Below are 13,104 nucleotides of genomic sequence, written 5' to 3' on the forward strand. Positions count from 1 at the left end.
TTAATTTGCATACCGTCGTACAACGTTCCTCTGTATTCTGCTTTCCTAGAGACTATGTTCAGTGAAGAAGGTACGTATCTCGTTTCACTAAGGAAAAACAACAGAACAAAACAGATTCATTGATCTTTAACTTTACTGAAGCAATTCGAAGAGGTCGCAGTCTGGAAATCCATTATCTTTTTAGTATTTGAAGAACTGGCCGTCTTTCTTTAATCTAGAAATTCCCAGTTAGGGAAGGCTACATTGTTGATCTTTTTCATGTGTTCTATGTCTTAAAGTTGCTATTATTTAAAAGTTATCTTATTGGGTTTTTCTAATGCGATTTGAACAGTATCTTTCTAGGATTTGCTTCAAGCTAGGAAGCCCTACTCATTATCCTCGATACAGAACAGGGTTGCGGAGACTAAATGTACATTATCAATCGCCAAGCTTGTTATCATTGTCAGGGTTTCACCCATTTCGCGCATACAGCATCCTAAAAGGGCCTGGAGCTTTGAAAGGTAACTCGCTTCCTACGGTGAATATACCACGATTCCTGTCCTTTTCATCTATACCGAAAGCTTTTTTCCGATCTTTACGACTCCCAATTGCTGGGTTTTCTCTAGTCGCTGGCGGGGTTGCTTACGTCGGTGCTCAGGTCCAGCGAGCCTCTGATTATACGAAAGATGTTTTTGATAGATCATTCGATGTTGTTAATTCTGCTTGGGATAAAACGAGAGAGGTAGTGAATGATGCTACCTCTATCAACTTACCTGAAATCCATATGCCGGGATGGATGGAAAAGATCCTTCGCCTTGACGAAGAGAGTGTCGAAAACCGTCGCCAACTGCAGTTGAGGAAAAGCCAAGAAAAAGAAAGACAATTAGGCGAAAAAGGAAATGAGTCAGGTGGTTCTGGCAGCGATGATAATTCTGAGGGTGTGGTGGTTGGTCTTGCTGGGGCCGTCGCTTCCACGTTGGCAACTGACGAAGAAAATGATTTTGAAAAACTGAATGAAGAAGAAAAGCAAAAACTGGCCCAATCATCTAAAGATGATCGCATGATGATTTTCACTAAGAAGATGATTGAAATCCGGAATATTTTGCACGACATACAAGATGACAATAGTTCCATTACACTACCTAGTATTGTTGTGATAGGCTCACAAAGTAGCGGAAAAAGCAGTGTTCTAGAAGCGATTGTGGGACACGAGTTTTTGCCTAAAGGTTCTAACATGGTGACAAGAAGACCCATTGAACTTACATTGGTTCATTCCAAAGAAACTACTACTCCTTACTGCGAGTTTAATGGTGTCCAACTTGGGCACATCACTGACTTTACTAAAGTTCAACAGGTTCTGACGGATTTTAATATGGCTGTGCCTCCTCGTCAGGGTGTCGACGACAACCCGATCCGTCTTACCATTTGTGCTTCTCATATTCCTAACCTTTCACTTATTGATTTACCTGGCTATATCCAAATCCATTCGTCAGATCAACCTGCTGATTTGGATGATAAAATATCTGCTTTATGTGACAAATATATCCAAGAACCAAATATCATTTTAGCTGTTTGTGCAGCCGACGTTGATCTTGCTAACTCGACTGCTTTGAGAGCAAGCCGACGCGTAGATCCTTTGGGCTTGCGAACAATCGGCGTCATAACAAAAATGGATTTGGTTCCCCCTGAAAAAGCTGTTTCTATTTTACGTAACGAGCATTATCCTTTGCACTACGGGTATATTGGTGTAATCTCCAAAGTTCCTCCATTGAGTCTTTGGTCGCGTAATCAAAATTTAACCGATATTGTCAGTTCTCGAGAAAGATCATATTTTTCGGCTCATCCTCAGTTTCACGATCTTCCCATTTTGCCTATGCTAGGAATCCAGAATCTTCGCAAAAACTTAATTCATGTGCTTGAATATACAATGTCAAAGAATTTACAGTACACAGCTGACTCCATACGCTCAGAACTGGATGATTGTAACTATCAGTATAAAGTTCAATATAATGATCGCCTTCTAACCGCGGAGTCATACATTGCTGAAAATCTTGATGTTCTGAAAGCTGCATTCAAGGAGTTGTCACAAAAATTTGATAAAAACGAAGTTCGTGCATTGCTAAAAGAAATCCTAAATGAAAAAACTTTAGATTTGTTGGCTGAAAGATATTGGATGGACGAAAACATTTTAAATTGGACTAAACAATCCAAGGCTACTGATGAACATTGGCAGTACAAACTCGATAGTTGCGTCTCCCTGCTAACGCGTATGGGTTTGGGTAGGGTATCTACACTACAGGTTACAGAGCTATTATCAAGAAGGATTGAAGAGATTGCTAAACAAAGTCCTTTTGGAGAGCATCCTGGGGCATTGCAGTATATCTTAAATGCTACTCAAGACATTCTACGAAGAAGATATCACAACACCTCCGAACAAGTAGAAAATTGTGTGAAGCCGTATAAATTTGAAGTTGAAATAAATGACGAAGAATGGAAGGTCAGTCGTTCAGAAGCCCAATCAATGATACAAAAGGAACTTAGTATGTGTCAAAACGCGGAAGAAAAAATAAGAAAGGCGTTAGGTTCTAAAAGATTGTCGCAAGTACTTGAATTTTTGAATTCACAGGCAAAATCTCCTGAGCCATTACCTGTTGCTCACAGTGCCGTAGTGCTGGATCAAGGTCGATTAATGCAGTATTTGCAAATGCGGGAAAATATTTTAAAGCTGCGCCTATCTACCATGAAGTCTAAAACGTGTAAATCGAAAGAGTCAAAGTACCTGTGTCCTGAAGTTTTCCTTAATGCTGTTTCCAATAAATTAATTAATACAGCTGTATTATTTATAAATATTGAACTTCTTTCCGAGTTCTATTATCAGTTTCCTAGAGAGCTAGACCAACGACTTATTCATTCTCTTACTTCTGAACAATTGACATCATTTGTGGATGAAAATCCTCGTCTGAAGTCTCAACTTCAGCTGCAGCGTAAAAAGCAAGGTTTGGAATTGGCTCTACAGAAAATTAATTCTCTTGTGATGCTTGAACGACAAACGGATAATGAATGAATACAGTTTTGAAAGGCATCTAGGAAGTTGGATTATTCGATGTCTATTTATGATACATTCTTAATAAACGACAACTTGTTATGCATTTACACTTTCCATCTGTAGGATTTTCACAGGATTGTGTAAGGAAGATATTAAGTATAACCACGATTTGTTCATCCATCTAAGTCATAAATGGAGTACAAAAATGTCTCATATTGACTAAACTTACGTTAAATATTTTTTCTTTTTAAGCAAATAAATAAATTGTACTAAAATTCTGCAAGATAAAATAACCAATTCATCTCGTGCACAAATCTGAATTGTTTCATTTAAATCCTTTAATTTTTTTAAACCAACATAGATAAGTGCATACTTTGACACTGCAATAAATAAAGAAGTAAAAAGAGAAAGAAGTTACGAACATCAGGTCCATAGCGGAATTCACAAATTAACTGGTGAACACTAGGTGTATCTATCATACGCTGTATCGAATATTCGCATGAAATAATACGGCGCAACAAACATAAATAGTAACTGTAAAAACAATGATAAACGTAATGTAAACAATAAATTAGCTTAAAACGGTTCAAAATCTTGTGCAATGACCACCAATTATTTAATATCCGCATTGACAGCTTCTTGAATATTATTTTGTTGACTGTTTATTAAGCCTTGCTCATCGTGCAGAAAACAGCATCTTAATCCATAAGGACAGTAGCCATATAACATAAAAGAGCGACATGGTTCACTTTTATATTTAGGATGACGAGGAGGTTCCTTTAATTCGTCTTCACCATGAGCAAATTGACATTTGTTGCCGTAGCGGCAGTTACCAGTAGTCTGCCAATTCTTACAAGGCTCTGTCTTGTACAAAGCACGTTTTCCAGTAGAAGTAGTAGAACTGTTGTTACTTCCAGGAGTAGCAGCACGAGGACGCTGACTTACCGAAGGGACGTTTGTCTGCTTCAGCTGTTGCAGCTCAGGGGATAGTTGATCTGCGCGAGGAGCTGAGACTGAGAATTTTGATGAATTAAGGACAGGACTTCCTACCACAGGTGAGATTTGGTTTGAGAGGGCCGATGGTTGTGCGCTAACAGCAGTGTTGAGGCTTGATTTCAAGGGAATAGACCCAGAGGAATAGGACTGTCTAGATAAAGCAGGTTTCGCGATAGAGTTATGAACGTTTGTCATTGACTTTGATGGATAATACAACTTTGGCTTTGGATTAAAGACACGATCGACAGAATTTTGTGCAAAGGCAAACGAAGGCTGGGAAGAGGCATCACTCAATGGGACACCGGCCATATTCAGGGGAAAAGCCGTAGGCTTGGTATCATCATTAAAACTAGATGGTAAAGTATGATAATCTAAACCAGAACTACCCACACTACTTTTAGACGGAAGGCTTTCTAAGGAGGATATAGGCGAAGGATAATCATTTAGATTACGAGAAGAAGTGTGCAAATGATTTGTCGAACCATTTGGAGTAAAGGTAGGAGGCCAAGCATAACCTTGAGGACTGTTGGAAGAGGTCAAGTGCCAAGGCCAGCCATCGGCATCAGGAGATCTAGGGGTACCAACATCCATGGAGCGATATTGGGGCATCACTGTTGAAGGAAAAGTTTCGTCAGGAGAAAGGACGGCATTACTTGCAGGCTTCAAACTTCCCAAGGTATTAGCAGATTTGGAAAGTAATGAAGAGCCATATGTGTCCAAAAGTGAAGAAGGAGTAGGCATTGATGAATTGTTCTGAAGTGGGTTAGCGCTCGGAAATCTAGGGATAGTCAATGGATCAGTTTTATAATCATAAGGCGGCCATTGACGGAACGTCAATGGAACTTGAGGACGAGACACAGGAGAGTAAACCATTTTTATAAATTAGTGGGTAAACAATGATGAAAGATTGAGATAAATGAGCTTTTCAGGAAATTGATTTTTACTGATAATAAGCCGTAAGGATCCAAAAGCAAAAAAGATTGGTTGGAGGCGTCTATATCAACAAAAAAATACAAGGTATATGGGTTTTATAATAAACTGAGGGGGATCAGAATACACCTGTTACTTTTGTTTGTGGAAACAGGATTAAGACGACGAAAGAAATGTCGTAAAAGTATAAGAAAAGAAAGAATAATTAACAAAGTCACGAGGCAAAAAGTTAAAGGTGAGAGATTAACGATTGACGATACTCGGAATTTTCGATGACTTGGCAAAACCAGTGTTGTAGGTTGCCAAAATCAAATATACAGCATACAAACGAAACAATCAAAAAGAACCGTCACCAGTAAGCCAAAAGGATAGCAGGTGCAGAGAGAAAGAGTAAGCAAAAAAAAAATAGAACAAAAAACCCTTGAATTTTTCAATAGAAACAGAAGCACCTAAAATAGGCACAAGAGACCGAAAGAAAATAAAGATGTAGTGGAAGAATGCAACCCCACTAAATGTTTAAGAAAGCGGAAACCCGTTTCAAAATCAAAAACGACCAGGAAATTGTGTGGAAAAGGAGAGTAAAATCAAGGTTGAAAGATAAAACGCCGTTTTCATGAAAAAATTGATGCAGATCGAAAGGAAAAGAGGAATCAGACAAAGTAATGCAGGTGACGGTATGAATCAGTGAATCTCTTTAGACAGCGTGTGGCAATAATTAAGGAGGTTGAGAGATGGAGTTCAAAGAGGATGGTCCGGGCAAGTCAACTTTCTAAGTGCTCAATGAGAAGGGAGAAGTCGAATAGAAAGTTGGTAAGCAAGAAGACTTTTGGCCGCGAAACTTGAAAACCCAAAAACGTAAACGTGTAAACGAAAAGAAAATTGATAATTCTTCAAACGAAAAAACGACAACGCGGTTACAAGTAAATAAGGAACCGGCCTTTATAAATACAGACAGAAATACAAATAGAAAGGAGAATTCAATACCAAAACAAAAAGAGTGCGTTCAATTAAATAATTTTAAATAAATAATAAAAATAAAGAAACCAACGGCTTTCTTGGCAATAGAGTTTTCCTTATATAAAAAAACTTTAGAAAACGCTGATATTGGGAAAGGAGAAAACGGATGCAAGCACAGATTTCAGGAATTCGATGCAAGCGACATTGCAAGGTAACAAGAAGCAAGGATTAATTCGCTGATGGTCTGGACAGATGGCTAGTACGATTTGTAATTCGATTATTCGTTAAGGAGGAGAAATTTTTAAAGTGTGGGGTAATGACATTTATCTCGATAATTAATTGTCGCAAAAGAAGAGGGGAAAGGGTGGGAAAAAAAAAGAAGAGGAACGAAAAAAAAGAAGTAGATGTAGCGAAAAGAAAACTTATGAATATGAAGCATGAACGAACGACAAAAACATATTACTTTGGAGACTACGATGCTGCAAATGCAAATGCAAAAAATAAAAGAAAATAAAATAAAAACATTTTTCCATAGTCTCTGTGTGCTGGATGGTTTCTTGATTCAACCTTGAAAGAAAATAAAGAAAAAACCAACGGAATTGGAAGAATCTAGTCTCTATGTTCGTTAATTTGAACCAATCTATAAAGAGTAGGACTCTGGTTTTCATCTTAAGGTTCAGTACCCGTAGATGTTGTCGGATGTTACCGTCGATGGCGACTTCGCATCCAAAAACGATTGGACAAACAGATATAGAACAGTTGCTTTTTGTTTACAACATTATTGCAACAATAGAGACGCTACTACCCCTTATAAAAAATGGAAATTTCTAATAGAGGAAATCATTATCCCTCCCGAGGGGACGGAGGACCACATGGAGTGCTTTTCTCCGAGTCCGTTATTATTGAGTGCGATTAACATGATGCAAACCACCGGTGAACGTATAGACGATGGTGGCGCAATTGTAAAAGCAAGCTATTTCTAACCAGGAAAGGAAAGGAGAGAAAAAAATAAATAAATAAATCAAAAAACATTAGAGTCCCTGTCTAAAGCGTCGAAAAATAAACCCCAAATGTATAGCTTTTTTTCGTTTGATTCATTTTTCTGTAGTAAATACATGGCCCTTCATTCGATTCATAATACAAATCTTGTATAAGTTTTCTAATGTTATCTTCTCATGAAAGAGAGATGGATGCTAGCTTATCATTAGTTAAAAATTTTGGTTTCTATAGGCGACCGCTCTGGCTCATTCTGTGAGTAACACCGGGTCGCATGTTTTCTCCCTCCTTAACGCAGACACAGACGTAAAGCACTCGTTCACAAAATTCCTTTGGTTCGATACGACGAACGTTTGTTGCGCGATTCACGGTATCAAACCAAGCTTTATACAGGGATTGAACAAGGAAGGTATAGAATATTTGTTCCTACGACTTTAGTGGCTTTTCCAATGTTGTAGTATGTTACTAGTCTTAAGACAAAGAACAATAGAAATAAATAAATAACCATTGAAAAGAGACAAGAATGTGTATCTTTTGATAATACAAAATGATTTTTTTGTAAATTTTTTAATTAACAGCACAGGTTATTTTGTCTGATCAAAATGTGTGTAGCTCGAATCGCGAGGCTTTTTTTTGCTCTTGTTCGTTATGAAGGAAAGACGTGAAATCAAATTCATTTCTAGTTGTAATCTTTATTTACTTAAATAATTTTTCGTTTCATTATTTTCTTTCTTCCTCTAAATGACTTGTTTATTTTCTATCGATGACAACGTTGCTTCTTGGATAACTATCAACCCTCCACTGTTTGTTTCTTTTTAGAATTCTTTTTTCTTTAAATGACTTTTTTTTGTTGGAAAGGCTAGCTAATTTTAAAATTGGAATCGCTTACACTGATTTCAATTCGCGTTTTTGCTGACTTGTTTATTTTTGCTTGTTCGCCTGAAAGTAACATTGACCGGTCACGTTACTTGCTTGAGACATTCTCGCCGGCTCTGATAGTGCATGACTGCTTTGTAAACAAAAGCGCTTAAGGATAGTACCGGACATCTGAATCCATGTCTATGTCTATAGATTAGGACTCATGTAGCTTCCAAAAAAAAAAAAACAACAAGCAAAGAACCAGAATGCAGCCAGATGGAACTTTAGCATCCATCCTTATAAGACTTCTTTTACGTACCAGTACAATATCTAAAATAACGCAGTTTGTTGTATATTCTTGATTTGCTCACGATTAGGTCATTTGCTCAGCATCATTATGACCACTACCATATCACTTTTTAGTAGGCATGCGTTTGCAATTCGCGGGGATTCGTGCAAGGACATCTCTGTAGTGACTACCGTTACACTCACGAGGGCATGCTAATGGAAAGAAAGCTGTTTAGGGGCCCTTGACAAATTGGAATCGACAAGGTTCGTCTAGTTACATTGTTATTAGAGGTAGGTTTCTTTGTACTTTTATAGTGCGTACATTAGATAGATTCGTTTAGTTTCATTTTATTATTTTTTTTAATTTTATTTTTTTTATCTTATATTCATTTCTTTTTCCATGGGACGTTTCTAGTTGATCCATTCTAGTCACAAAAAATCCATTCACCATTCATGACACAGTACACTTTCATTCCCAGCGCTTTGCTTTTGCTTTCTCTGTATCTTCATATGACGCTTCTACCTTCTTTCCTTAAAATCATATAAACAAAGGAAACCCGACTTTAAAATGATACCTACAGACAAGAAGTCATTTGTGGAGTCGCTCCAACAGACAAAAGACCTGATGATATTAACCTAAAAAAGGTTCCGATCCAACTCCGACAATTTCTTCCTACTTTTCATCTGGTAGATTCAAGCTTTTTCAGTGGGGGATCTCATCCAATCATGATAAACGGGAATATCGGTTTTAGCCTTTTTTGCCATTAAGAAATGTTACGATAACGTTAGTTTCTTCACATTTGTTGTCTTTGAATTGCACACTTTCTTCCATGTTACTGGTTCGTATTCTGCTTGCAGGTCACAAGGATTCCTAGCTGCCTTTATTTCGGCATACCTACGAGGACTTGTGACTCTACTGACTTGACGTTGTTTCATATCTGAATAAAATTCTTTACGTTTTTTTTTATTTTCTAGTTTTCATTTTTTATGTCCTTTGTTTCCAGTAAATCTTCGTTTTGAGTTGCTAATGCATGAAAGTCGTTTGTGACTTGACCCACCTGTAAGGAGGATTTACTTCCGTTGCTTTGTCTTAATACGCTTACCCCCCAGCCAGTGGGATCATCGTCCTACGTAAACCAACGCTTTCTCCCGCTCACTTTCCCCCATACACCGTAGTCGAATGCAACTACCTTAGAAAGGCTGATTGACGTCTCCAAACATCTTACCTAGAACCAACCTGCACCTGTATTATTTCTTCGTTGTTTTTGCTGCCATAAATTTGGCATTGTCTGTATATATATTAGAAAGAATTGCTTTTTTTGTCGTAGTGAATTCTTTCTACCATCATTCAAAAATAATACGGTTTTGTTTTAATCTTTTTTTTTGTTAGGACTCATATCGGATCGTCCTTATTGGCGTATTCGAAATTATATTTCCTTTAAAAAAGCCATTGTTATTGAAAAAGGTCGCTAGTTGCTTCTTTTCTTGTCATTTGTCATTCCTAATTGATTCCATAACTTTTCTCTGCCTACTACTTCCTCGTGGCTCCGTAAATTATCTTTCACTGCTCATCGATTGCCTTTACCTTCTCTCATATTGTCAAACAACTTCCCCACCTAGTTGATTGATTGCTCTTTCACCTTTTTGAAACAGAGGCATTTCCATTTATTTTCCGTAGTCCTTTTTTTATTTTGCATTTTTTTTTTACATTCTTTTTTTTTTGGCCTTTACTGGCTTTTTTTTATTAAGTGAAGCTCTGTGTGTCCCATTGTTTTTTCTTCTTTCTTTCGTTTCCTTTCATCTTCCATTCCTTTCTACCTTCTCCGTTTCCAGTACTCCCTTCCTGAATTTACTCTTGCTGTCCGCCACCAATATTGGCTCTTATGGATACAGTTTTTGTACCCAATCCTCAGTTTGAATCACTTACTCCGCTTAATCGCCAATTAAACCATTCTTCCTCTATTTCCATCATGGAACCATGGAATTCTATTTCTTCCTTAGCTTCGACATCTACCCCATCTTCTCATCCAGCTCCTTCTGATTCGCAGCCATTGACCTCTATGGATACTTCATCTCCCCGTTATACTACCTCTAGTAACCAAAAAAGCCCTTCTCTCCCACCGGGCCCCTCTTCTAGAACTCCCTTTACCTCTGCCTTATCCAATTCCTACTCGGCTTTTCCTTCCCAGCCCTTTACTAATCACAATCTGTTGGAAAATCCAAACTCCCGCATCTATGAATCTTCACCCCCTTCATCATCTTCATCCCTGTCGTCTCCTAACCAGCGAGGTCTCTACAGCCACTCCTCCCAATTGCTCTCAGATGAACTATCTTTTGATCCAAAAGTATCCATTCCTCCTAACGAGCTTCCTTCTATGCTATCCTCTACTTTATCGAAAGGTACTCCACCTAATTTTTCTCCTTCTCATGATCGTTATTCCTCTCATGTCCCTACTTCCATCTCAAAAGGACAACTTGCCAATCCATCTGCTTTGGCCAACCCTTTGCGAAACTCGCCAAATAATGCTGAAAAATGGAATCGTTTTTCTTTTTCAGAAGCTGTCAGTCCTAACCGCTCAGCTCAGTCCCAATTGTTTGCTCTTCAACAACAACAACAGCAAAGTCCTTCTGTTCAGAATTCTACCTCATTTCCTTTACAGTCTGTCCGGCCTAACAGTGGTGATGCTTATTCTAGTTTGTCCACCGGTCTTTCTGCCCGTCGTCCTAGTTTAAACACTGATCATCACGGAAGGCCCATACCCGCTACTAGTCTTCGTCTTCCTAGTGGCCCATCCCTGAACGGCGCTCAGGGATCGTCAAATTTGCAGAATGTTGCCTTAAATCTTTCTCCTCGCAATGTTGGGGCTCAGGCACCTTTGTCCGCTGATCCCACGTTTACGTCCTTTGACTTTTTGAACGATAATTCGATCTGGTCTAAATCTTCTGTATCCCCTTCTACAAAGTATAACTTGTCAAACTCTGCTTCTACTCCCTCCCATACTTCTGATACTACAGTTCCGATGTCCTCCTCCCGATTATCTGTACAAGGTAATAATGTACCTAACCTTGTTGCTGATCGGTTAGACCTTGCAAATGCTAACGGTCTTGCACAAAGATCTACACACTCTTGGACCCGTCATTCTGCCTCAGGTTCTTCACGTTCTTCCCTATTTTCACCAACCACTGGACGGGTTCCGGCGAATTTAGAAAATCACCTCGCTCAACTGTCGTTGAAACAGAGAAGCAACAGCGCTAGTTTTCCTTCTATTAATACTGCGAAACCATCTATTGTCTCAGAAGATCTAGCTAGTAATGCAAATGCCCTTGAAGAATTGGCAAGTCCAAATGAGTTGACCGAGGATCGATTCGCATGGCCAAGAGCGCAGAGACGCTCTTCTGTTACAGATGGTAAAAATTATCGACTAGTTCCTCCTCCTTTGCGCTCTTCATTTGATGTATGTACCACTCCAGTTGCTTTGCGTCCTACTCTGTTGGCATCCAGTCGACTTCCGTCTTCAGCACCGCCTCAAACCTTGCATTTCCCAAATGTGCCTCCGCTGTCTGCTCCTTTGTCTGACGTTTTAGAATCAGATGTAGATGCGTCTACAGTTGCTCAAACTAACGCTTCAGCCTCGAATTTACTATTAGTTGAATTTAAAGCTAGTCGTACAGATGTATTTGTTGCAGATGCAGGTCACTTGACTGATGTCAAAGTTAATAGCTATGTTATTGTAGAGGCAGATCGTGGTCAAGATTTAGGTCGAGTTGTCGCGAAGGACTTGTCTCTTGTTGAAGCAGCAGCTCAGTTAGCAAGCTTGAAAGAGGAACAATTAGCAGCTTTACGACCAGCTGAAGGAAACAACACTTTTGGAGCTAAAAGTGATAGTAGTATATCTACTACTACAGGTTTGCATCCAAAGCACATTTATCGTTTAGCTGAGCCTCGAGAAGTGGATGAGCTCGCTTCAAAGTATCAAGACGAATCGCAAGCATTATTGGTTTGTCAAGCCAAAGTACGACAGAGAAAGCTTCCTATGGAAGTTTTAGATGGAGAATATCAGTGGGATCGAAAGAAACTTACATTCTACTACCATGCTAAGCAACGTATTGATTTTCGCGAGCTTGTTCGTGATTTATTTAAAGTTTACAAGACTCGTATATGGATGTGTGCTGTAAATGAAAGTAATCTTCCTGCTAATGATTCCGCAGGAGCAAGTTGGTAATTTACTATAACCCATTGTTTGTGGCCTCATGAGCCTTTATGTAGATGGGATTGACTGGAAGAGATTACATTCAAGTAGCGTTTGCTGAGTTTGATAAATATATCTCTAAAAATTAGCATCTCTTTTTGGGTATGGCAAACGCTCAATTATGTTTGAAAGATAAAATAAGCAGTTTATACTTCTTTTCTGCTGACACTTTACAATTTTTATGATGATTGCGAGTTTATGAATAATTGTTTCTTTTTTTTTTCTGATTTTGAAGTTTATACGCTGTTAGAGCTCGGGAAAATTTTTACCTCCTTATAATGGAACAAGAAGACTGATTGTTTACGAGAGATGTGAAATGAGAAATTAGAAAATGATTTTTTTATAATTATAATGTTAATTCGACGATGCCTTTCTTTATGCTTTACTGTTTGGTGCCTATAAAGCTGTCCAATTGCTTTGCATTCTCTCCCTTACTTACTAGAATTAAAATGTTACCTTCTTGATTCAAGGATTTTTTGCATTTTCCTGCTTTATGATTGAGTTTTGAATGATTTATGGACGAAAAGTCAAGATAAACATTATAGAGCTTTATAGACATATGAATTTTATAGACTTCTGGATACATATTTTCTTGTCTTCTTTTTGAGTTATTATGCTAAAATATGATGACTTTTTACGCTTTAAAGCTGATGCATTCCCAAGTGTAGGTATAAACAATTCATAAAATGAATAGCAATTTTAGAATCCAATACAAGTACTATGCGTAGTATATCCAAACACGTATTCAACGTGAATTTTGATATGAACTGAGCAATGTTGTATAATAACTAAACACCGAGTAAA

The 13,104-nt window shown here is 38.2% G+C and overlaps 3 protein-coding genes across 3 annotated transcripts; 2 read left to right on the forward strand and 1 right to left on the reverse strand.

Annotated features, from left to right (window-relative positions):
• Positions 1-54: 54 nt before the first annotated feature.
• On the forward strand, positions 55-3,043 carry SPOG_03012 (GTPase Msp1; the record flags this gene model as incomplete). Its single annotated transcript, XM_013165673.1, has 3 exons — positions 55-70; positions 447-500; positions 561-3,043. The coding sequence occupies 3 exons, from the start codon at positions 55-57 to the stop codon at positions 3,041-3,043; spliced, it is 2,553 nt and encodes an 850-aa protein (XP_013021127.1).
• Positions 3,044-3,144: 101 nt separating this feature from the next.
• On the reverse strand, positions 3,145-7,105 carry SPOG_03011 (CCCH tandem zinc finger protein). The gene has a single exon (XM_013165672.1). The coding sequence runs from the start codon at positions 4,892-4,894 to the stop codon at positions 3,638-3,640; it is 1,257 nt and encodes a 418-aa protein (XP_013021126.1). The 5' UTR covers positions 4,895-7,105; the 3' UTR covers positions 3,145-3,637.
• Positions 7,106-9,240: 2,135 nt separating this feature from the next.
• On the forward strand, positions 9,241-13,035 carry SPOG_03010 (PSP1 family protein). Its single transcript, XM_013165671.1, has one exon. The coding sequence runs from the start codon at positions 9,934-9,936 to the stop codon at positions 12,271-12,273; it is 2,340 nt and encodes a 779-aa protein (XP_013021125.1). The 5' UTR covers positions 9,241-9,933; the 3' UTR covers positions 12,274-13,035.
• Positions 13,036-13,104: the final 69 nt, after the last annotated feature.

This window comes from Schizosaccharomyces cryophilus (assembly GCF_000004155.1).
Source record: "Schizosaccharomyces cryophilus OY26 unplaced genomic scaffold supercont4.1, whole genome shotgun sequence".
In the NCBI taxonomy this organism is placed as follows: Eukaryota; Fungi; Ascomycota; class Schizosaccharomycetes; order Schizosaccharomycetales; family Schizosaccharomycetaceae; genus Schizosaccharomyces; species Schizosaccharomyces cryophilus.

Coding starts and splice junctions, on each gene's coding strand:
- SPOG_03011 (XM_013165672.1), bottom strand. CDS start 4,894: ATGGTTTACTCTCCTGTGTCTCGTCCTCAAGTTCCATTGACGTTCCGT.
- SPOG_03010 (XM_013165671.1), top strand. CDS start 9,934: ATGGATACAGTTTTTGTACCCAATCCTCAGTTTGAATCACTTACTCCG.